This window comes from Talpa occidentalis, unplaced genomic scaffold, assembly GCF_014898055.3.
Source record: "Talpa occidentalis isolate TD23 unplaced genomic scaffold, MPIMG_talOcc4v2.1 talOcc4.9, whole genome shotgun sequence".
In the NCBI taxonomy this organism is placed as follows: Eukaryota; Metazoa; Chordata; class Mammalia; order Eulipotyphla; family Talpidae; genus Talpa; species Talpa occidentalis.
Genome location: NW_023605305.1, coordinates 107,115,961 through 107,138,578, shown reverse-complemented (window position 1 = coordinate 107,138,578; position 22,618 = coordinate 107,115,961). Strand labels below are relative to the sequence as shown.

At 55.3% G+C, this 22,618-nt stretch overlaps 1 protein-coding gene across 1 annotated transcript; it reads right to left on the bottom strand.

Annotated features, from left to right (window-relative positions):
• Positions 1 to 11,593: 11,593 nt before the first annotated feature.
• On the bottom strand, positions 11,594 to 15,343 carry PROK1 (prokineticin 1). Its single transcript, XM_037501201.1, has 3 exons — positions 15,272 to 15,343; positions 13,234 to 13,359; positions 11,594 to 11,713 (listed from the first exon to the last, which is right to left on the bottom strand). The coding sequence occupies exons 1-3, from the start codon at positions 15,341 to 15,343 to the stop codon at positions 11,594 to 11,596; spliced, it is 318 nt and encodes a 105-aa protein (XP_037357098.1).
• Positions 15,344 to 22,618: the final 7,275 nt, after the last annotated feature.

Genomic DNA, 22,618 nt, shown 5'->3' with positions numbered 1-22,618 from the left:
CACAGCAGAGAGAAAAATCACCCCTAAATGATACAACTTGTTTCCTATTTTCCACCCAGAGGCCATCCCTGCTCCAGCCAGGGCCCACGTGTCCTGTCTGGTGGCCTCACTGCAGGGTGGCAAGTGTTCCTCATTGGCACAGAACATCATGCAAAATAGACTCTCAATAAACATTCTGTTAAGCAAATGAACGAACGGATGGTCCTCCCACTGTCCTTTATTATGTCCTGCAGATGAGGACGTGGAGGCTCAGAGGGTTAAAGGACATGCTGGTAATGAAGGCCTTCACGGCGGGAGCCTCCTGGTCTGTCACATGCACACTGCCACACAGGGGCCGGCACACAGTGGGGACTTCATCCTTGTACAGTGTCAGGTCTGGAGGCAGCTCCGCTTCTGGCTCACTCTCCCTAACCCCTCAACACCCCTTGGACACTCCTCCAGGTGTCCAGGTGTGCAGTGGGCCTTCTGCAGCACCTGGGCCAGCAGCGGCCGAGGGCAGCATTGCTCCACTCTGCTCCAGGTCACTGGTGACCCGCCTGACCCGGCGGCAAACACCCCCAGACAATGGGCCCCGGAAGTCAGCCTCAGCCACCTCTTCCCCCGAAAGCTGAGCCTCAGAGCCAAGAACCAGATCCCCGGCACTGGTTACCTGTGTTTATTCACAAGATTGGGATCGTCCTGACACCTCCAAGGGCAAGCTATCAGGAGCGCGGCCCAGATTGCAGGGTGCTGGGGCTGCTTATCAACAGGGGCCAGCCAAGAACTACAAAAAACCTTTAGAAAAGCCACGATAAGATTTCATCCCCTGCTACCTGGTGCCAGGTGAGAATGTCTCCCCCTTAGATTCCTTGGGGACAAAGGTGGCTGAAACCAAATCCAGGCTGGAGGAGCCCTCTCCTGGATACTCAAACTTACATTCTCCACTCTCACTGGGCAGTAGTGAAGTCAATTGAATTCAATTTCTTTTTTTTTTTAAGATTTATTTATTTACACATACAAGAACTGGGGTACAGGCCAGAGATGCAGGAGGTGAGAGGATTCACCAGAGACAGTGGAGAACAGAACAGGCAGATGGACTGAAATACACTGCTGAGGGGAGCAATGGGTGAGACAGGAGAGGTCTGCTGCGCCGTGTGGGTAGCTCCCTGGCAGGGGATTGAACTCATGCTGCAGTGGCTGCAGACAGTGTCACAGGTTGCATCCTAACCCCTTGCGCCACCAGGGAGGCCTGAATTCAATTTCTTGAGCATCTCCTAGGTGCTCACATGGGACCCAGATATGGAGGTGACGTCCCCTCGCCTTTTCAGAGCCCACGGCCAGGTGGCAGACTGTCTGGACCTTACCTGTGAGGATCACTGTGGGACAAAACCCAAAGGCACAGGCCCTCCTGCTGCCCCGGGCTGGCAGGCAGCGAGCACGATTTGGGTAAGTGCATCCCGGGCTTGAACCCTGGTCTGCCACACGCTGGGCTAATCTTGGTCAGTCTCTATGCTTCTCATGCCTCAGTTTCCTCTTCTGAGTAGAGAGTAGAGACAAGACGGTGGAGCTGAGAGGGGCTGGTCCTCATCTGTAAGCATCTCCCACTTATAGGATTTTTGTGCTGATTATGAGGCCATGTAAGGTGTGTGTTAAACAGCCGCACTCACAAACACGAGCTTTTATTTTTATTCTCCTGGCCTCTAATCATCCCCAAAAGCATATAGAGTAAGTAGAAGTATGCATATTTTACAAATAAAAACCAATGAAGCTTAAAGAGGCCAAGTCATGACCAGCTGCCTCATCAGAACACAGTGTACCTGGATTTCAATGCAGGGCCAGTTTGAGTGCAGAATCCATGAACTTTCCACTTGTGTTTATTCACAAGATTGGGATCATCCTGACACCTTCAAGGGCACGCTATCAGGAGTGCGGCCCAGCTCAGCTCGCCTTCCACACATGAGAAAAGAGTGAGCAAGAGGAGCAGGGGCAGACACCCCCAGGGGCCAGGCGGAAGTAGATGGTAGTCTGTCTAAGAAAAATAGCTGAAGGAGCAGCTACTAAATAGCCTCCATGCTTACTAAACTAAGGGCGAAGCATGAACATACCATGAACCTATATGATTCTGGAGCTTATGTCTCAAATTCTAATTATTAAAAGATATATCAAAAAATTGAAATATGAGATTAATTTTTAATTCCCTTCCAAAATTCTCACAACGCAGGCCAACACTGCAGAACAAATTATATGCAGGTCAGATGCAAACTCCAGCCACCTGTAGCAGCAGGTGAGGGGGAGACCCCGATGAATAGGGGGTTCAGGTATGTCAAAACCATCACCACCAACTGGTTACAAATGCTAGTGAGTGCCACCTCGGAACCTAACCCAGGGATGCCAGGGCTCTCCGCTTGCCAAGAATACGGGCAATGCAGATTTGGAGAAAACCAACCAACTTTTAAATAAGGGCAAAGTATTAATTTTTACATTATGTAGATGAGATAAAACAGACCCCACATGTCAGTCTCTAGGAAGAGTGAGCAGAGCCCAGACTAAAGAGAAACCTGCCAGGGATTCATCAGCCTGGACCAGCCCAGCACCAGCAGGAGGGACAGAGGACAGAGGGGGGTCTGCAGGACCCTTGGACATCAGAGGTCACTTTCTTCCATCTGACTTTTGCCTGAAGTTAGGCACACCCAGAGCTCTTTCAGTAACTCCACGCCAACAGGAGGACTGTACAGTATCTTACCCATTAATTAAAGAGGGTTTTTTCCTCTGAGTTGAATGTATGTTTAAAATATCAAATATTAATCACTAGCCACAATAATTTACAATAATGCTGTCTCCCTCTCAACTTCCAAGTCGACATCTGGCATGGCTGCTTTGAAACTGACACCCGCTCCGTCGCAGGGATTATAAATAGCCCGAGTTAAAATCTTCACCTTGAACTGAAGGGCTGCAGCATGCAATAAAGTCCTGGTGGGTCTATTTGAGATAGTGTTTAAAACATTAAAAAAAGAAGAAAGAGAAGATAGCCAGCATGGAGTAGGGGGGCAAGGTTGACGGAGGGGGCAAGCCTGGAAGGGCTTCGCCAGGAGGGGCTCCGGTTTGCTTCCTGCTGGTGGGGTGCAGGGCAGGGAAAGGGGTGTCAGCCTCAATCCCCCCTGGCCCACTTCATGGTCAGTCAGAGGTGGGACTGGACACAGCTGTTTCATTCAGCCCTAAGTTCCACACTTGTCCTTTGGGATGGATTTGTGCAGACAGGGGTCTTTATGGAAGGCGGCAGAACCCACTTTGTATTAACAGAAGGAAAATATGCCATCAGCCTGGAGAGCGCTTTCGGGACAGGCGCTCACCCTGTCAGACAAGCCACACTTCTTGCTGTGAGCTCATGGAGCGCCAGGCCCAGGGCCTGCACCATCTGGTTAAATCTTCCCCTGAGCCCCCGGAGGTAAGTTCCAGCAGGAATGTCATTTTCCCAAGGAGGAAATTGAGGTTAGAGAGGCTGCTTCCCCAAAGTCATCCGGCAGCAAATGGTGGGCAGAGTCAGGATTCAAACCCTTAGAGAAGTGAGTTTCTGGGGTCTCCTTGCTGACCCCTTTGTGGCGTTTCCCAAGCTGCCACATCCAGCTTCCCAGGACCTGCCTTGGGGATTTCAGATCCAGCGGCTCTGAATGAAGCACAGGACACCGCTACCGAACCAGTACCCCCGCTGATGCCCCGGCTGGAAGGTTGGGTTGTGCTCCTCACACACCCCCGCCCCCGTGAGTGGTGGAAACAGACTCTGGGAGCCATCTGACCCCTCAAAGAGCTGGGGTGAGAATCTGAGCCTTCGGTGCCGGTGCCATCCAGAAGGATGGGCCCACGAGACTGAAGGGCAGGAGAGCAGCCCGGGGAGGGGCGGAGGCAGGCGGAGGTGGTGGGGCCCGGGTCTGGGAAGGTGGACAGAGATGCTAGGGGCAGCCATGTGGTCCCTTTTCTGATTGTCTCCAGCTCCCCAAGAGCTCGGGGCATCTCTGGGGCAACAAGAAGCCCCTCCTGACCCACATGTTTTGAGGCTGTCCCCCAAGTTGGCCCTGGTCCAGGGCTCCTCGGAAAAAGAGGGTGCTGGCTGCCCAGGAGGGGTGCACAGTCACCCTTCCACAGGCAGAGCCACCCACAGCTCCCAAGGACAGGAGGTAGATGAGTTTCCTGAGAACAGAATGCTGAAAGAGCACCCCTTAGTCGTGTCACAGCTGCCTTTTGCGCTTGGGGTCCTGGGGGGCCATCTGGTGCCCCGGAGGACTCCCTTTGAGAACCAAATGCCCCCATGAGCTCCCATGAGACACTCAAGGAGTACTTCCTCTGATCCCACATCGTGGGCCCCCCTTCTCGGAGGCCAGTGGGGGCCACAGCAGGCAGGCTGGCAGGGCAGGCAATGCTGGGTTCCTCTTCCTCGCCCTGCAGCATGCAGTCAGGCTGCCTCTGCCCCTGGAGCTATTTACTGAGGTCCCCGCCCCCATGGGCTCCAGGAGGGGGCCAGCTCCCGGCACAGGGGGCCCAGACCCTAACTCCCTAACACCCCCACAGATGCTGAGCATCCCATCTGGAGGGGATGGGCCCTGTCTCCCTTTTCCAGCTGCGCCCCAGATGGGGGCCAGGAGCACACAGGACGTTCTTGGCTCCAGGCGAAGGCCTGGGCAGTGAGCACCGCCTCCTCACCTGCAGGGCCCTCTAGCTCCAGGTGCCGGCCAGCTGCCCGCCCTGCGGAGAGGAAATTACAGCCCTCAGGAGGACCCCCTCTCTCTCCTGCACTACGGGCCTTTCTCTTTGTTCATACCCCTTGCCACGTGGCTGACTGGTTCTCCCAGGAACAATCCCACCCCCTTTGAAAGCTAATTCTGGATGCTCGCAGAGCCAGGCAAAGCCCCCCTCCGTACCCCCCTTCTTGGCTGGTCCTTGTTTTAACATTAAGGCCACACTCTAGCTTGACTGGACCTTTGAAACTACCCCCTCTGGCCCTTGCAAAGAAAATTAGAGTTTTTATTTCCTCTAAAGGTGGGGGCGATGGGGTAGACTGTTTCTCCGACTGGGAGGAGTGGAGACCACCCGCGTTTTTATAACTGGAAAGGGGCTCCGTACAGCCCCCTGAATCCTAGGCTTTGGAAGCAGCACTTTTGCAACCCCCTGGGTGCTTCTCTGCACTCCACATTTTGGGAACTGCAGGCTTGTGGTACGATGACATTTCGGGGTGCTGCACACTGGGGGTGGGGTGCAGCCGCCAGCGCGGTGATGCCTGTCTCAGGGGACGTACAGGCTTTGACAGGTTTAATTTGAACACAATCTGAGAAGAGCCAGGACGGCACTCAGAGCCCACTCTCCTTATGCTTTCCCTAGGAAAAAAAAGCTGAAATCGCCAGGATTAAGATCATAGCCATATTGAACAAACATTCCGTTTTCCTTTGAAACGGTGACTCACGTGTTTAAGGAGGTATTAAGAGGAGCTTCGATAAGATTTGCATATCTCTGTTCCCAAACGGGAACACTGTTTTATTGAGCTTTGCCTACAGAAACCTGGGCTTCTGAACTTCAGCATTAACGGCACAATCTGGACAAGCTGACTTCTCCCCTACCACGCCTGAGTTCTCGGGGGCTGCAGCCCAAGCAGGAGGAGCAGGCCCTTCTTCCTGGTGGTTTTATTCATTAGCCCATGGAGGAGAGGCCTCCTGGTTACAAGGGCCGGTGAGCCGGTCCCCAGAGCCACTGGCACTGGGCAGAGGGAACTGTGGTGAGGGCCTCCTAAATAAGCCAAAATGTAAAACACCCCCGCGCCTCCGGTGCCAGCTACCCCCAGTCCTTCACACACACGAGCATTTAACCCCCGCAGCAGCCCGAAGAGGCAGCTACTGTTATTACTGTTGCCATTTCACAGGTGGGGAAACTGAGGCACAGAGGGTCGTCACTTGCCCAAAGCCCCTCGTTCGTTAGTAGCCCAACCCGGATTCTAACTCGGGCAGCCTCGACAGCCGCTGTACACATTCCATGTCTCTGGAAACAAAAAAAAAAGTCAGCCTAGCAGCTAAATTCATGAAAAACGCCAACCGAGCAAAACAGAATGACAAGAAAATGTCAAGCTGCCTTTCGACAGATTTGTCCTTAGTCTTTGGGGCTTAGTTTTGTGACAGAACTTCACAAGCTCCTCTCTGACTTATCTCTGTCAGAACTGTGCCCACGGCTTCTTACTCATCAGCGTTCCTCTCTGTTTAGACCCAGTGACTCCCCCACACTGTCTTCAGCCCCACTGAAGGCCCTTCTGACCCGGCTAGGCCGGTTTCTTGGGCCCCTCACGGGGTGAGGTGCCCCAGGGCTGCCCTCTCTTCCCGACACCCAAGCCTGCACTGTAGGGGCCCACTGGTATCTGTGCTGTAGGGACAGAGAACAGCGGCCCCTGCAGCCACACCCCACAGCCCTGCAGGGTGACGGGCTGTGTCACACGGTTTTCTCAGGCCACAGTAAGTGACACACGACTGTCTTTAGATGAAGTGAGTCCCGTTGACATGTGAGGTCAGAATCTCCCCAGTAGGCAGAGGCCGAGACTAGCAAGGCTCCAGGATCCAGGGCATAGAGGCCGAGGGCTGTTTTAGACCAGACAGAAGGGAGCCTCCAGATGTGGCTAAGGTCCCCCACTGGCCCTTTCATTATGAACTCTGAGCCCAAAGCCTTGGGGAAAAAGGGAAGCCCAGGCTCTGCCCCCCGCCTACTCCCCCCAGACTACTCTCCACAGTGACTATGACCTTGGGCTTCTGAAGCTAGGAACAGCCCCACCAGGGTGGAACAGCAACAAGCAGGCAGGCCTCAACCTATTTCTACCCAGGGTCAACTGTGCGGGCATGACTCTGAAAGTGACACAAAACATCCCAGAATGAATAGAAGACTTGGCACCAGTTAAATCAGCCACTACACAGGAACTTCCCTGCTCCCGCACTAGTGGGGGGCCATGCCCCCAAGTAGAAAAAATAAAACATTCTCTGCAGGGGACATCCTGGTTGAACTGATGTCTTTTGCACCACACACATGAGGCCTAAGGGGAAGCTATAGGGCCCCGTTAGCTCTGAGGGCAGCCTGTTTAAGATGCAACCACCATAAACTGAACCCCCAAACTGCACAGCGCATGGACCAGTGCTTCCCTATGGCTAGTGATGAACTTCTCTCATAAGCTAAATTGTGGACAGTTGCACATAACATTCAAGAAGTTGTCTGCTGCAGAAAACCATATATTATAGTATAAAAGCCTTATTTGATACATCATTCTCCCCAACCCCACTAAATAAAGGTTAAGTGAACATGAAGGGCTGCCAAAGCATTTGCCAGCCTGGGTTGCCTTAGTCCTGTCCTGCTCAAGGCAACAATGACCTCCTGGTTTCCTGAGCCAAACCCCAGGAGCTGAGCCCTGGTTTTGGGAAAAACAGGCCACTTTGTCCTTTTGGAGCAGTGCTGACGCAAGGCCAGGCCTCATCCTGGCCTGAGGGGGGCCTTGGCCACATCCTTGAACTGAAGTTGGAGAGCTTTCTTTTATTAACTGTGTGGACTTTAATTTTGTAACCACTTTATCATGATATAAATCTCATCCCATAACAATCCACACCTGGCTGAGGGGCTGGGCCCAGAGCCTCCCTCTGCCTGCCCTCCTCTCCCTCACTGCTATGACTTGCAGGCCTGGTCCCTCTGAGGTCCGGGGCCTCAGCACCTGGAGGTCAGTCAGCCATGAGTCTGAAACCAGGACTGTGCTCCATGCGCCAGGCAACATGTTAAGATGCACCTGGGCTGCTTCCGAGATGAAGGGGAAGCTGGCGGAACTAGAGTGATGGCAGGGAGAGGTCAGGGCCTAGAGCTGTGCTGGGCCAGGCCAAGAGGCCAGTACTGGGGAAGTGAGGCCACGGAGGAGAGCCCAGGCCGTATCTGTCCCCAGGCAGCTGCCCAGCCAACCCTACACCATTCAACATGGGGCACAAGCGAGACTTAGGCGCTACCTTGCCTCGCCCAGGTGGAGGCAGACTAGACTTGGGTGCTCCCCCAAAGCAAGCACGAGTTTGTGCCTGAGTGTGCAGGTGTTCTGGACACAGGTGGGGACGGGCTTACATTTGAGTTGACCTTGAGGGATGCAGAGAAGTCACCAGACACCAGAGGGGGAGGAGAGTGTTTCCCACAGAGGGAACAGCCCAGGCAAAGACACACGTGGAATTGTCCACAGCAGTAGACAGTCCTGGGGCAGGAAGCCTGGTGAGGAGGGAGGCCTGGTAGGGAGGGAGGCGGGGGCAGCGGGTGGGCAGGCCCAGGGCCCCAGAGCTTGGCACTCTGCTGAGGGCTAGGCTTCCTCCCTGGCATTAAAGCCACTGGGAAATTTTTAATGCAGAATGAACAGGGTAAATGTGTCACCTGGAGGATGACCAGAGGCCACGCAGAGGCGGATTTTAAGGGGCATACTGGAGGCCGAGAGAATAAGTTGCAAGCGGTGGACGTAGACAGTGGTGGGCATGTTCAGGGCTTACGCAGACAATGCTAGAGGGACGACTGAGGGATACGTAGGAGGGAAAAACAGAGCTTGAGGGTCGGCTGATGTGGGGATCAGGGAGAAGAGATATTCAGAGAGAGAAAAATCCCAATTGACCTGAACTTCCAACTTGGGCGCCGAGATGACTGGCAGAGAAAGTGCAGACCTGGGGAGGCGGGTGGCTCCTCCTGCTGTGTCCTGGGGCCCAAAGGTGGAAGGGAGCATCCCCCCTCTTATTCTGACCCCCACCAAGCGCCACTGCCCCCCTTTAACCACGAGGTGGCACCAGACTCCATCAGTTGGGGCCAAGCAAGCACCAAGCAGGCTCTCCCTGGAGGGGCCTCCATCCAGACAGGCCTCCTCGTCCCTCATTTTATTCTCTTAAGATACGTTCTTATCATGGACATATTATTCTTACAGGTAGATTCTTTTTATAACGAGGAATATATTCCTGATTATAAAGAGTTTTCACAAATACAATTTCATCAATCGCCCACCCCCGCCCTGGCCTTCACCCCCTCCCGGCAGCCTCTCCTCTGCTCTTGAGTCTTGGGAAAAACCAGCAGGGAGCTGGGGAAAGGGCCGATGATACAGTCCTCGAGATTCTGCTTGCAAGGGTGATCAGGTGATTTGGCCCCTGACAGGTGCGCAGACAGGCCAGCCCCCTGGTGGGAATGGGAGAGGGTGGGGGCGCCCTGCCCGGTCCCCTCTTCTCTGCAGCACTGAGGTGTGGCCACTGCCTCACCCACAAGGGCCAGGGTTAGGAGGGGCCCACAGGACTGCACCACCTGGCCGTCGTGGGAGCCACCTGGGGACCCACAGGAGGGGGGCGCGAGCTGGGCTCCTGCATGGAAAGGGAGCTCAGTTTCCACGCCCTGCACCTGGGGAGGAGCAGTAAGAAGGCGCAAAGGCCACGGAGCCAGCAGCAGCGGCTGCAAGGGAGCAGAACAGGAAGACGGTCCCTAGTGGGGTGCAGCCTGGCCGGCCAGATCTTGGAGTAGAGTCCTGAGCACCCAGCAGGCTCGGTGGGGCCAAGGACAGTCAGAACAGCTCCCCTCTTCCCCAGACTCCACCCCAGACCAGTCCTCTTGGAGGCTCCTGAGAAGCAGGAGGTGTTTGATCTTACACTTGGCTTTTCTAGACGGGCCTTGAGGTGACAGGGGGTCTGGCTCGTAGAGAAGCTCTTGGCCCCCGGGTTTGTCATTGGGCAGGGGGACCACCCTGTTACAGATGCAGATCCAGCTCAGGGCCTCACTGGCTCCACCCGGCCGTGGTCTTCCTCAGCCAACACATCCATCCGTGGCTTCTAGAGCAAGGATTTGACACTAAGCCAAAGGGAGTCAAGTGCAGAAAAGGGAGCTGCACCCCATCCAGAGCTCACCGATGGCTCCCTGGCCTTTCCTGCCTCCAGCCCTCAACCCATCTGGGCCTCTGGCTCCTGATCCAGAGCCTGCAGAGCTGCCTCCCACCCTTCATTCAAAAATATACTGGGAGCAGGTAGCGCTCCCTGGTAGCCCCTCCCTGGGAGCGCAAGGGGTTAGGACGCAAGCTATGAAGCTGTCCGCAGCCACTGCAGCATGAGTTTGAGCCCCGGCCAGGGAGCTACCCACATGACACAGCAGACCCCTCCTGACTTGCCCGCTGCTACCCTCAGCAGTGTATTTCAGTCAATCCACCTATTCTGCTCCCCACTCTGTCTCTGGTGAATCCTCTCACCCCCCGCACCTCTAGCCTGTGTCCCAGTTCTTGTATGCATAAATAAATCTTAAAAAAAAAAAATAAAGCTTTAAAAAAAAAATACCCTGGGGCATCCCTAGTGGCGCAGCGGATTGAGTGCAGAACTGTGGGGCTGTCTGCAGCCTCTGCAGCGCGGGTTCGATTCCCGGCCAGACAAGGAGGTGCCCATAGGGTGCAGCAGACCTCTCCTGTCTTGCCCGCTGCTCCCCTCAGCAGTGTATTTCAGTAGATCTCCCTGTTCTGCTCCCCGCTCTGTCTTTGGTGAGTCCTCTCACCCTCCCGTGCCTCTGGCCTGTACCCCAGTTCTTATATGAATGAATGGATCTTTAAAAAAAAAAAAAAAACAGGGCCTCCTTGGTGGCGCAGCGGTTGAGCGCTGGGTTGTGAAGCTGCCCGCAGCCTCTGCAGCACAGGTTCGATCCCCGGCTGCTCCCCAGCCACCGGAGGAGGGTCCTGCATGGCGCGCAGACCTCTCCTGCCGCCCGCTGCTCCCCTCAGCAGTGTACTTCGTCAGTCTGCCTGCTCTGCTCCCCGCTCTGGCTCTGGTGAATTCTCTCACCCTCCCGCGCTTCTGACTGTACCCAGTGCTTGTATAAATAAATAAAATAAGTCTTTTAAAAAAAAATTAAAAAAAAAAACACACCCTGAAATCCACTGTCTCCAGAGAATGGCCCTAGAGCTAGGAGGGCCAATCCGCGCCCCCCAACCAGACTCAGCCAGTCCTGGCATGCTGCCCTGGAACCCCCCCAGCCACAGGGCAGAAACACCAGGGCCACAGCACCTTGTTCATGCTTTTATTCTGCAGCAGGCAGGTCTGGTCACAACTCGAGTCCCTGCCCTAGATGAGCCTCAGGGCCTGGGTGAGCCTCCGGTGGGGTCCTGATGGGGGGTGCCTAGTGGCACCCAGTCCCAGACAAACTGCTCTAAACTTCCGTAAGTCTTGCTCATCCAGACCCTGTGACTCAGGGGTGCAGGGGGAGGGGGCTGTGGTCAGGTTTTGGGGAGAGGGGAGGGCACACGCAGGGAGAGAGGAGGACGGCAGGCCTCCCAGGAGAGGAAGAGTGGACAAGGCGGGGGGAGCAGGGCTCAGACACACCTGCTGTTCCCTGCAGCCTCTCAGGCAGCTGTGCAGGCCACCTCCAGGGCCACAGCTGCAGCTGGGACACCCTCACGTGGCCTGGAGGCCATGTCAGTGGAGGTGCCTGTGTTTGCGTGCTAGGCGGGAGGGAGCCAGCTGGGCTGGGGGGAGGGACAGAGGTGGCAGCTGGGAGGAAACGGGCCATGCAGCAGGAGAGTCCACAGGCCTGGGAGTGCTCAGGAAGAGGCCTGGCGGGTCCCAGGGCCCACAAGCTCTTAAAAGTTGATGTTCTTCAAGTCTGTGGAGCACCGGTACCGGCCATCCGGGTACCTGGTGCACAGCAGGTTGGGTAGGCAGGGGCAGGTGTGGTGCTGGCGTTTTCTGAAGAAGGGGACCTGGGGAGGAAGAAGAGACATGCTATCGTCACCAGAGAGAGGTGGAGCTCTGACAGGGCCCCCCAACACAACACTGACAGCTAACAGCAGAAAACTGAGGTGCAGAGTGGCTGAGCAGCAGACCCAGACCCCACAGCCAATGCGTGAAGGAGCCAGGACCCAACTCAGGCAACCTGGCTCTCAGCACTGTGATCAGGCTAGACGCTGCAGTGTCCACCGCCAACCCTGAGACCTCAACACTGCCTACCAGGGGTCCCCTGACTGACCCAGCATGCAGAGCACACACACTCACACACAAAACGCACCTTACGGCTCAACACTGGTGGGTGCGGGGGTAGGGCTGGGCAGGACAGCCCATCTCTGCCCTGTGACTCACCCCCAGAGCAGTGCTGAACCAGGAGGTTCCTCAGGGGGGTCTGAATGGGAGTGCTGGGAGCACAGGTGGGGTCAGACTGCCTGGGTTCAAATCCCAGCTCTACCAATTCCCAGCTGAGAGGGCATTCACAGGTTATTTAGCCCACCTGTGCCTCAACTTCACCTGTAAATTTTAAAGAAGTTTAAACTATATATTTGCAAAAAGCACTGAGTCTGAGGAGAGGCCCACAGTAAACACTCAGCATTACCTTCTATGGCCACTGTTGGCACTTTGGGAAAATAGAACTGCAGCTGATCTACCTCAGCACCCCAAGGTGACAAGAACTCCTGAGCTGGCCTGTCTTGCCTACCCCTTCACCACCCCCCCTCCTTGGGGCCTCTGCATCCCCTAGGTGGACCATGTTTGGGTCTAGAGAATGCTCTGAGGACAGGGCTCCTAGTAGCAGGCACATCCACAGAGGAGACTGAGGGGCTCCTGAACCACAGGGAGCTGCCAAAGAAGAGGCTGGGGAACGGGTCTCAAATCCTGGCCCCACAAGCCTGAGGCCTCTCTGCTAGTCCCTTGAGGCCTTGCCGCACCGAGGCCCCGCCCTGCCCCACCGAGGTCCCCTAGGCTGAGGTCCAGCAGTTGCATCCACTTGAAGATTCTGGAACAAAGGTCTGTGACCCGTCTGTGCACTCTGGGCCAGGAACTGGCTGTCTGGGGTGGCAGCAGGACGGGGCCTCAGTGCCCAGGGCCCAGAAGAGTGAGCGCCTCCTTGCAGTGTTGACCCTAGACTTGGCTTCCTACCCACTAGCCTAGGACTGGCTGGAAGCCCATTTTACAGGTTTTATTTCACGTTTTCCTGGAAAGTTCTTGGGAGCAAAGCGCGTTTGTCAGATCTGAAGAGACTCTAGGGTAATCCACCTACATATGAGGCAACTGGGGGCCAGAACTGCTCTTGCCCAAGACCCCCGCAGCAAACGACAAGCTGGGGTCTAACAGGCAGTATGATCAGTGCCCCCGTGCCACCCCAGCTGCCCCCAGGAGCCAGGAGGCAGTGTCCAGCACCAGGGAAGTGTCAGGGTTGGGGCTAAAAACTGCAGTTGCGGGGTGCTTCTGCCCAGGGCTGTGCACCCCCACAGGGCACCAGGCTGAGAAGTACCTTGTGACTGACAGGGTGGCACTCCTCTCCCTCCTGCCCGAGCGGGGTGCACATCCGCAGCCCACGCAGCCACAGGCTGATGGCACAGCAGGTGCCTGCCCCGCACTGGACATCCCGCTCACAGGCCTGCAGGGAGAGACAGAGGGGCCATTAGTACCCACTAGTGCCGCCAGAGAGAAACCAGGAGGGAAGAGGCACTCGGGGGCAGCAGCTGAGGCAGCACCCTTGCCTCAGCATCACCTGTGCATTGGTTGCCCCTGAGCGGGCAGGGGCCTCGGAGCTCAGCGGGGTCTCAGAGTGGATCTGAGGAACCGGCAAGTAGCTCTGGGGCCCCTCCATGAGGAGGCGGTGCTCCCCGTCTGATGGGGGGAGACTTGGCTTTTCTAGCAGCCATAAATGCTCAGTGGATGCTGGTGAGACTGAATTAATCTGAATTCCTAGAAGGGGAAGGAGAGCCTGAGCCCCGAGGTGGTCAGGGTGCGGTTCTCTGCCCGGCCCGAGGCTGGTACCTTGTGCTCCCCTCACCAAGCTGCCCTGCCCTTGGCTTCACCAGAAGCCCAGCCTCACCTGCAGTGCAGCAGATGTCCCCCCAGTGCTCTGTGCTGGCCAGCCTGACCCCCAAATGGGGATGGGCCGTCTGGGTCGTGCTCCCAGAACAGGGGGTGTAGGGAGTGTCCCCATCTGGTTTCTGGAAGGTGCCATTGTAAAGAAGTCCACACAAGCCTCTCTAAATAGAAGCCTGCCTTGAGGACAACAGGGCTGTGACCCTCTAAAGTCTCAAGGGGGACCCCAATGGAGAAGCCCCCAAACTTTCTGCTTCCAGAGAAAGCTTGGCGGCTCTTCTGGGTTTGGTTCGCTCTTTTCCCACCAAGGCCGGGGAGGCCTGACAAGACCGGACTCTGCCCCGGGAGGGGAGCTGGGGGATGTCGAGTCTGCTTGTCACCCAGGGAGGCGCAGGTGCCGGTCACCTGGGCTTGCTGCTCTCCAGCCCAGGGAAAGCACATCTCACACACCAGCCACCCTGACCGCCCGGGGTTAAGGCCACAGAGGTGGGGCGCTGCTGTCCTGCTCAGGGAGGAGGGACCATTCAGCCTGAATCAGGTGGCCCCTGCCCAGGGAGAGGGGAGTGTGGAGATGGTAGAACCGCTATTCCCGGGCCTCCCTGGTGGCTTAGGGGTTAAGTCTCAGCGCTGTCACCTCTACAGCCTGAGTTCGATCCCCAGCCAGGGAGCTGACCCACATGGCGAGCAGACCTCTCCTGTCTCACCTGTTGCTCCTCACTGCAGTGTATTTCAGTTAATCATCCTGTTTTGCTCCCCACTCTGTCTCTGGTGAATCCTCTCACCCCCCGCATCTCTGGCCTACACTTACCCAGTTCTTGTATGTATAAATAAATAAATAAATTCTTAAAAAAAAATAAGAATGGTCTTACCACCATGCGCATTGTGGGCTGCATTTGAGGGGGTTCCAGGAAAAGCCAGACTCCCCACAGAGACCACAGCCCGAGTGTCAGGGATTCTAGCCTTGTGGGGCCCGTGCGCTGAGCCCCACTTCTATCTGGTGGGCAACGCTTGCTTTGGGCGCCCGCAGCCCAGTGTTGGTGTCCCTGGTATTTCTACCGAAACTGGGCACGGAGCGAGCAAACATAAACGTAAAGAGTTTCAAGACACGCTTCTGCAGAGTAAAGAAAGCAGACGTGAGAGGGGACCAGCCCCTATATGCAAACCAAAATTTACACAAAAGATAAAATAGGGGGTGCTAATCCACTTTATAAAGGAATCCCTCAGTCCACCGGAGGAATCTTCATTTTACCAAGGGACGAAACCTCACAATTTTCAACGCTCTCCCAACACAATGAACATAGGATTTGATTTATGCACAGCTGCTCCAAGGCAGGCCTGGCTGGCAGAGTGAGGTCTAACTCGCATCACATGGAACCCCTCTGTGAAGTCCGCCCAGGCTAATTCCCCATGCCGGCAGTTTGCCTCCGGGGTGCCTCCTGGCCCTCCTGCTGTCCCTGAGAGGGTGGGAGACTTACCCCCGTGATCACCGCACCGTCCGACACCGTCACCAGGAGCAGCACCACCGAGACACGCACGGCCCCGCGCATGGTCCCTCGGGTGCTGCGCTGCTTCCGCTGCCACCCGCTGCCTCCCGCTCAGCCGCGTGCCTGTGAGCTGGGAAGGCCAGACTCGCCTGCCGCTCTCTCCTCCCAGATTTATATGTCCGATCCCGGCTGCCTGTGGCCGCCAGTCTCCTCTCCCCCCTGGCCCATCTCCCTGTTACTCAGATGCTCTCCACGCCAAAGATGAGACCTGAATCCCTAATGGCCTCAAATCACCACCCAAGCCAATAAAAAGAAAGACATCAGTGGACGGACAGTCGCCCTGACTCTCCCAGGAACTCAGATCCTCTCCGTTATATGCATCTCCCTGCACAGTCCTTTGTGCCCCTGGGGCACCCCGTTCTGCCCGCGCAGGGGGAGGGCTTTGGGAATGAGTTAAGGCGTTTACATCATTGCCCTGTATCCTGCACCATGCACCAAGCTCGGCTCCCTTCACCCCAGCCACGGGAGCCGGCTGCGTTCTTGCTGCATGCTCACCGTCCGCTCGGCACAGGGCTGCTCAGAGGACCTGAGTGGGAAAGGCGCTGACCCGGGCCCTCCAGAAGGTTAAAATTCTGAGGGGCGACATGAGGTAGTGAGGAACAAAGCCAGGTTTGTGGGAATGGTCCTCCCTGCAGCGTGCAGGAGAGCAGGTGCTCTCTGTCAGGCTCAGGACAGGCTCCTGGTGCAGGAGCGCAGCGCAGAAGTTGAGCCGCACTCAGGTGCCTGCAGAGGTGGAAGCTCAGGCTGGGGTCCAGCTCCGAGGTGCCTGGAACCACGCTGCTGCCTTCCTGCTTCACGGGGTGAGCTTGGGAATGGCTCAGACACCAGCCTCATGGGAAGTCAACTTCAGCGGGGAGCCCCAAGGTCCCAGGATCATTGTCAGACAGCTTCTCTCCACGAGCAGGAGGGCCTTTGTTTCCCAAAGTGCGTTTTGCAATATGTTAATAGCTACTGCACACACGGATACGTGAAAGATTCCCTGCGGTCAAAGCTTCGGGAAATACGACACAAGCTACCCAGCTTGTGGACTGCAGCACCTTGTAGGGACTTTCCTATGCTAGCAAGCATTTGAAACACCAAAGTGGGGCGGGGGGGATGCATTTGGTAGAATTTCCCAAATTTATTCACATTTGCTTTTTCTGGACCCCAGAGGCCACTGCTGGACCCCAGGGGCCACTACTGGACCCCAGAGGCAAGCACTTTGACTCCTGATCCCAGATTGCTCATGAGCGTTAGAACCCTGGAAATAGTGTTGACTCTTGCTCAGCCTCAGTTTTCTCATCTGTAACCCGGGGTGATGGCAGTACGTCCATCAGGGGGCTGTGCAAGATTCTGTCTATTATTTACTCACTGACTCTCCAGGCACACCTCAGGGATCTTACAAATTCGGTACCAGGTCTCCACATGAAAGGAGTTGCATAGATATTTCTGTTTCCCAGTGCACATAAAAGTTACACTATACTGCATACAGTATAGTGTAAAAAGTATAGTGTAAAAAAGTTTACACTACTGTAAACTCTACTGTAGTCTAGTAAGTGTGCAATGAACATACCTTAATGAAATGTGACACAGAGACACGAAGTGAGCACACGGTGCTGATAGATTTGCTGGTGCGGGGTCGCCACACACCTTCAACTTGTTAAAAACACATTCTCAGCAAAGTACAATAAAGGGAAGCACAACTAAACGAGGCGTCCTGTACGTCTCCTTATGATTACAGCAGTGCAGCTGCTGTCCCTGGTGGTGCCCGGAGGAAACTTCAGCTCCTGGGGGCAGACAGCTAATCAACAAACAGATTTAATGAAATGCCCGGGTGGACTGAGAGCTAGTAAAAAGGAGGCCAGGGGAGACGACAGAGCATGACAGTGGGTGGTATTTTAGATGGGTTGAGAGTCTACAAGACACTCGAGAAAGACTGAAAAAGCGAGAGTGAGCTGGGCAGAGTCACCGGGAAAGAGCCAGGGCAAATGTCCTGGGGCAGCACATTCTTGGACAGTTCCAGGAGTGCCGTGAGGAGGGGAGGGGAGAGGAGGGCCGGCACCGGAGTAGGAGCCAGGGCCTTGCCCTGTCAACGTGGTGGCTGGCTGACTGCAAGCGTGACAGGTCCTCAGACAATTTTCAGCAGAGGAGGGACACGGTGTGATTTACACTTTGCAAGGATCTCTCTGGCTACATGTGACGAATTAAGTGAGATGATGTCTGTGAAGTGCCATGCACAAATACTTGGCACATAATGTTTGCTAACTGTTGGCAATATTTGTTATAAAAAGATGAACACTAATTCAAAAGGAAACCTGCAGCACTCCTATGTTTACTGCAGCACTGTTTACAATGGCCAAGCTATGGAAAGAACCTAAATGCTCCCAAACAGATGAGTGGTTCAAGAAGATCACACACACACAGTGGAATACTACTCAGCAGTCAAAAAGGATAACTCATGCCACTTGCAGCAACATGGATGGAGCTAGAACAGTTTCATTTATCCTAAATGAAATAAACCAGAACGAGAAAGATAAATACCACATGATGTCACTTCCATGTGGAATATGGAGACATGAAAAAAGGGTCAGACAAAGACAATCCCTACAAGCTGATCACAGATCTGAGGCATCCAGAGGGGCAGGTGGGAGGGGTGACAACAGGGTGGGACGAGAGCAGGATGGCTGTTGGTAGGTGCTTTGGTGGTGAGTGCACTACAGGGACAACACCTGAAGGGGGAGACCCCATACTTCCAAAATGCCAACAACGGTGGAAAACATTGACAAGTCAATAAAAACAAATTTTTTTTAAAAAAGAGCCTATTTACCTGAATATAAAACTCTCCTGCAAAATGACAATCAAAATTATGATTCTGTACAGCTCACCTGCACACTGAATCTGAGCCAGGTGCACCAAGACACCTCCCCGACCCGGGGGCCTCCTGGAGGAGAAGGCTCAGGGAGCTGTGAGTTGCTCTCAGAAGCGGCCAGTGCTCTGTGTGCCCTGGGCCAACGGCCTCCTCGAACAGATCCCCAGCAGGGACAGCGTGAGGGAGGGGCTGCTTGTCAAGCCAGCAGGCCTCCCCATTCTGCTCCCATCTCCATTCTCACCCCTTCCTCCCTGCACCCTACACAAAACTAATAATCCCACACAATTGCGTGCAGAATGGACGCGAGACATACTGTTGCAAACAAAACCAATAACGTTGATTGAAAGCATTTCATTTATCTTGAATGCTGGTGCTTGAAGAAAAGCCAGTTTAATTAGAAGGAAGGCCAGGGAGATGGTGACTTGGTGAAAATTCCAGAAGACCCTTTGGAGAGCTTTAGGGGTGCTTCAGCCAAATAACTCAACGAAGCAAATAGTCATTGATTGCCTTCCATGTGTCAGCAGCAGGCGCTCTATGATGCGGTCTGATTTCTCTAGAATCCCCCATTCCTGAGTACAGGGGGAGGTCAGCAGTGACCCCGACATGTTTTAGTTCAATTACGGTGCCTTTAATGTGCAGAAAAGGAAAAGGAGAGAAACACCCCAGACCAAGCAGGCAGGAAGCAGAGGCGACAAAAGGAGTCCAAGGCAACGTGAAAGGTGACAAGTGGGGAAATGGTGACCAGTGCTGATGTCATACTGGCTCCCCGTGAGGGAGGGGCGAGCTAGTGAGGTGGTGCTCCGGGATCTTTCCGACTCTTTGTGGGGGTCAGGGGCAGCCTGCTGCTGGGCATTGGGATGCAGGGATTCACGAAGGGCACACCTGACGGCCCCCCGCTACTTCTCTGCTTTCGTGAATGCCAACGTCACCTTCCTGCAGGGGTGTGTCTGTGTGTGTGTGTCTGTATGTGTGTGTGTGTGTGTGTGTGTGTGTGTGTGTGTGTGTGTGTGTGGTGAGTCTCCCAGACACAGGGCAAAGTCGCAGGGAGGCCCAGGCTCATTCAGCCCCGACCTGGCTGGCTCCCTGAGACGCCTCACCTTCACACTTGGAGAAGTCTGACTCCCAGGGGGTGCGAGGCCCCTCCAGCTCACCACAAGGTCTGGCTCGCAAGCTAGACAGGCAGCGCGTGCCAGGCCCGCCGGCTGTGGGCACCTGACCCTCTCCTGGTGATGGCTGAGCGCATGTTAAAAGGTGACCGTGTTACTGCGGTCCCTTGCTGGTGACGAAGGGGGCACAAGCACGCAGACGAGGGGCTCCTAACCTAGAGGCACGCCCCGCTACGGAGCTCATGAACAAAACTCAGAAGATTCACCGAGTTGGGTAGAGAAAGGAATTGCTTCTTTATTCTCACGCACTTCTAAGTGAATTTTACAGTTTCTTCTCTGTGTCGGTCACAAGCACAGAAGCTCTCATGCGGCGTGAGTCCTGTCACCAAGAAAAATGACGGGCATTTTAATATCCTTTTATGGAGGCTGCAGATCAGATTTCTGCTCCCCGCTGCCTGAGAGCGCGGTGTCAGACCCGCCGCCCGGCCGCGCTTACCTTCGTCAAGAAAGAAGCACGTCTATGGCCATAAATTTCTTGCAATATAAAATTTGATAACCGTATTTCAATATAATTGGCTTCCTTTGCGATCTTATGTATTTTCTGCATTTAGACGCACCTTTCTGAGCAGAATTCAAGGACTTCGGCGGGGCCCGTGGCACAAGAACAGCTGGGAACTGGGGACACTTAGAGAAAGTGAGGTGTGAGGCCACAGGCCCGTGTGGCTCAGAGAGAGAAGCCCAGAGCTGACATGTGTGAGGGGGGTGCCCCAGAGAGCAGCAGCAGCAAACTAAACAGGGAGGCGGGCACGGTCTCTGGGCCAGACCGACGGAGGTGGGGCCCGTCTGGAAACGGGGCACCCTGGAAACTGGCTGCTAATCTGGATCCGGTAGACTCCACCCCAGGGTCCTGGGTCCCGCGACCCAGAGAAAATGTCTCCCCTCAGCAACCCCACCTTCAGAACTCTGGGTCTTAAAACACTGAGGACCCTCTTCCTCCCAGTGCCGAAACCTGAGGCCCCGCTCGAGCTAGCTGACCCCAGCGGTGTGACGGGGTCTCCAGCCTCGGCAAGATCCCTGTACTCTGCCTCCTGGTGAGGTCGGTAGTGAGTGGACACCATTATAATAGCATCTGAGAGAGTCAAGCACAGGAGAGGAAACACCCCAGCACCTGGGCCTGACTGCCCCATCATCCCAACACAGCTCCAACCCCCATGCCTGCCTGCAGCTACTGCTGCCACTCACCCTACTCCCCGCTGCAGCTACTCCTGCCACTCACCCTACTCCCCGCTGCAGCTACTCCTGCCACTCACCCTACTCCCCGCTGCAGCTACTCCTGCCACTCACCCTACACCCTTCTGCAGCTACTCCTGCCACTCACCCTACTCCCCGCTGCAGCTACTCCTGCCACTCACCCTACACCCTTCTGAAGCTACTCCTGCCACTCACCCTACTCCCCCCTGCAGCTACTCCTGCCACTCACCCTACTCCCCGCTGCAGCTACTCCTGCCACTCACCCTACACCCTTCTGCAGCTACTCCTGCCACTCACCCTACTCCCCCCTGCAGCTACTCCTGCCACTCACCCTACTCCCCCCTGCAGCTGGACCTTATTCCTCTTCTTTCCTATTCAGTAAGTTTCTAGAAAGAGAGTTTACACTGCCCCTCTCCTGTCTTGTCCCCAACCCACTCCTTCCTGGCCTCTGCTGTCAGCACACCAGCGACATGGTTTTTTTCCCTGTCACCTGCATCCCTCTAACTGTTAGGGCTGCCCTATAACATAACCACAGTATCGGCAGCATCGGGGCCCAGCCTCACCTGGCTAGCACTTTTCCAGCTTTTGGCTCAAGCAGCTGCTCCTTCTTTATATTCATCGCTGCCTTTTCATCACATGGATTCTCTGGCCCTGCCCGCTTTCTCCATCTCCCCCTGGTTCCTCTGCTCCCTTCCATCCCTCAGAGGAGGCTGTTGCTGGGGTTACACACTCTGTGGCCTCTTATCCTTCCACCCAATGAACTTCAAGGCCACCCAGCTGCTGCAGATCCCCAATCGTGTGCCCGTCCCAGGCCCCTCCAGGCTCCTGACCCTACATCCGATAGCCCCTTGGATGTCGCTGGCTCGATACTCTGCTGGCACCCCAATTCCAAACACCCCTTTTCTCTAGGATCCCTTTATCATCCTCACCCCCGAGTGCATTTATATTGTTCAAGCTTCCTCTTTGCAAATGACAGGGTCCAGTCTGGCCACCTTGAGCAAAAAGGCAATTTTATGAAGACTATTAAGTGGGGCATTGAATTGTTTGGGGTCTTGGGAAACAGGATGGAGCTGAGCACCAGGACCCAGAACCACACCGCAGACTTGCACAAGAAGGAAGCCCCCCCCACCCAAGCCAGACCTCCCGCTGCCATCCAGGGCAGTGGGGGGAGAGGGTTGGGAGGGGGAAGGCTCTTTTTTTGTGTTGCTTCATCCTACCAGGGAAGGCTGCCTGTGCCCTCTGCCAGGCTGGGAAATAACTGGCTCAAAGCCAGCCGAGCGCAGGGAAGAGCTGGACCCTCTGGGCTGCCTGCTGCACAGCCTTCCTCTGCGGCCCTGCTCAGGCACCGGCACCAGCACACGGCACCAGCACACGGCACCAGCACACGCTCAGCTGGGAGCCTGCGAGTTTCCCAGAGTCCCGAAGCTCCCTGCTCCATCCGTCCAGCCACTCCCCGATAGATTAACCTGGGCGAGGAGCAGCACACCTCTCTGAACCTCCATTTTCTCTCCTAAAAACAAGAATACCCTCCCCCCGGGTGCCCTGTAGCACAGGACGTAACTGCAGAGTCTTAGACTCTGGAGGGGGTTGAAAGCCTCCCCAAAAGACATGTCACCATCCCGCGCCAACCTGTGGGCATCACCTGATCAGATAAAGGGTCTTAACAAATGCAACTAAATGAAGGCTCTTGACACGAGATCACCCCGCAGCACCCAGTTGCTCCTAAATCCAAGGCCAATTCCCACCTGAGCCCTCCCCATTCAGCTCTAAAATTGAAAAGGAAAAAAAAATACATAAAAAATAAATTTAAAAAAATACATAAAGGAAATTGATTTGGCAGAGAGCCAGGGAGGAGACCCAGCAGCTGGCCCAGCAGTTCGTTTTGGGCCTCCAGTCCCTGGCAGGTGCAGCACAGGACGGGGCTCACCTCGAAACCCCCAGGCTGGCCTATCAGCCAGTCAGGATGGAAGGAGGGGCCAAGAGGACACTGATAAACCCCACTGTCTCCTCCCACCCCATCATTACTATCCCACCCCTTTCTCTTCTCCCACTCTGGGGCCCTCCCACCTGGCC

Bases quoted from the DNA above. Each gene is read 5' to 3' on its own strand.
- PROK1 (XM_037501201.1), bottom strand. From the start codon at position 15,343: ATGCGCGGGGCCGTGCGTGTCTCGGTGGTGCTGCTCCTGGTGACGGTG. The intron at 13,360-15,271 runs GTAAGTCTCCCA...CTCTCCCTGCAG, and splicing joins ACGGTGCGGTGATCACGGGG to GCCTGTGAGCGGGATGTCCA. The intron at 11,714-13,233 runs GTACTTCTCAGC...CTTCCTCCCCAG, and splicing joins GCCACCCTGTCAGTCACAAG to GTCCCCTTCTTCAGAAAACG.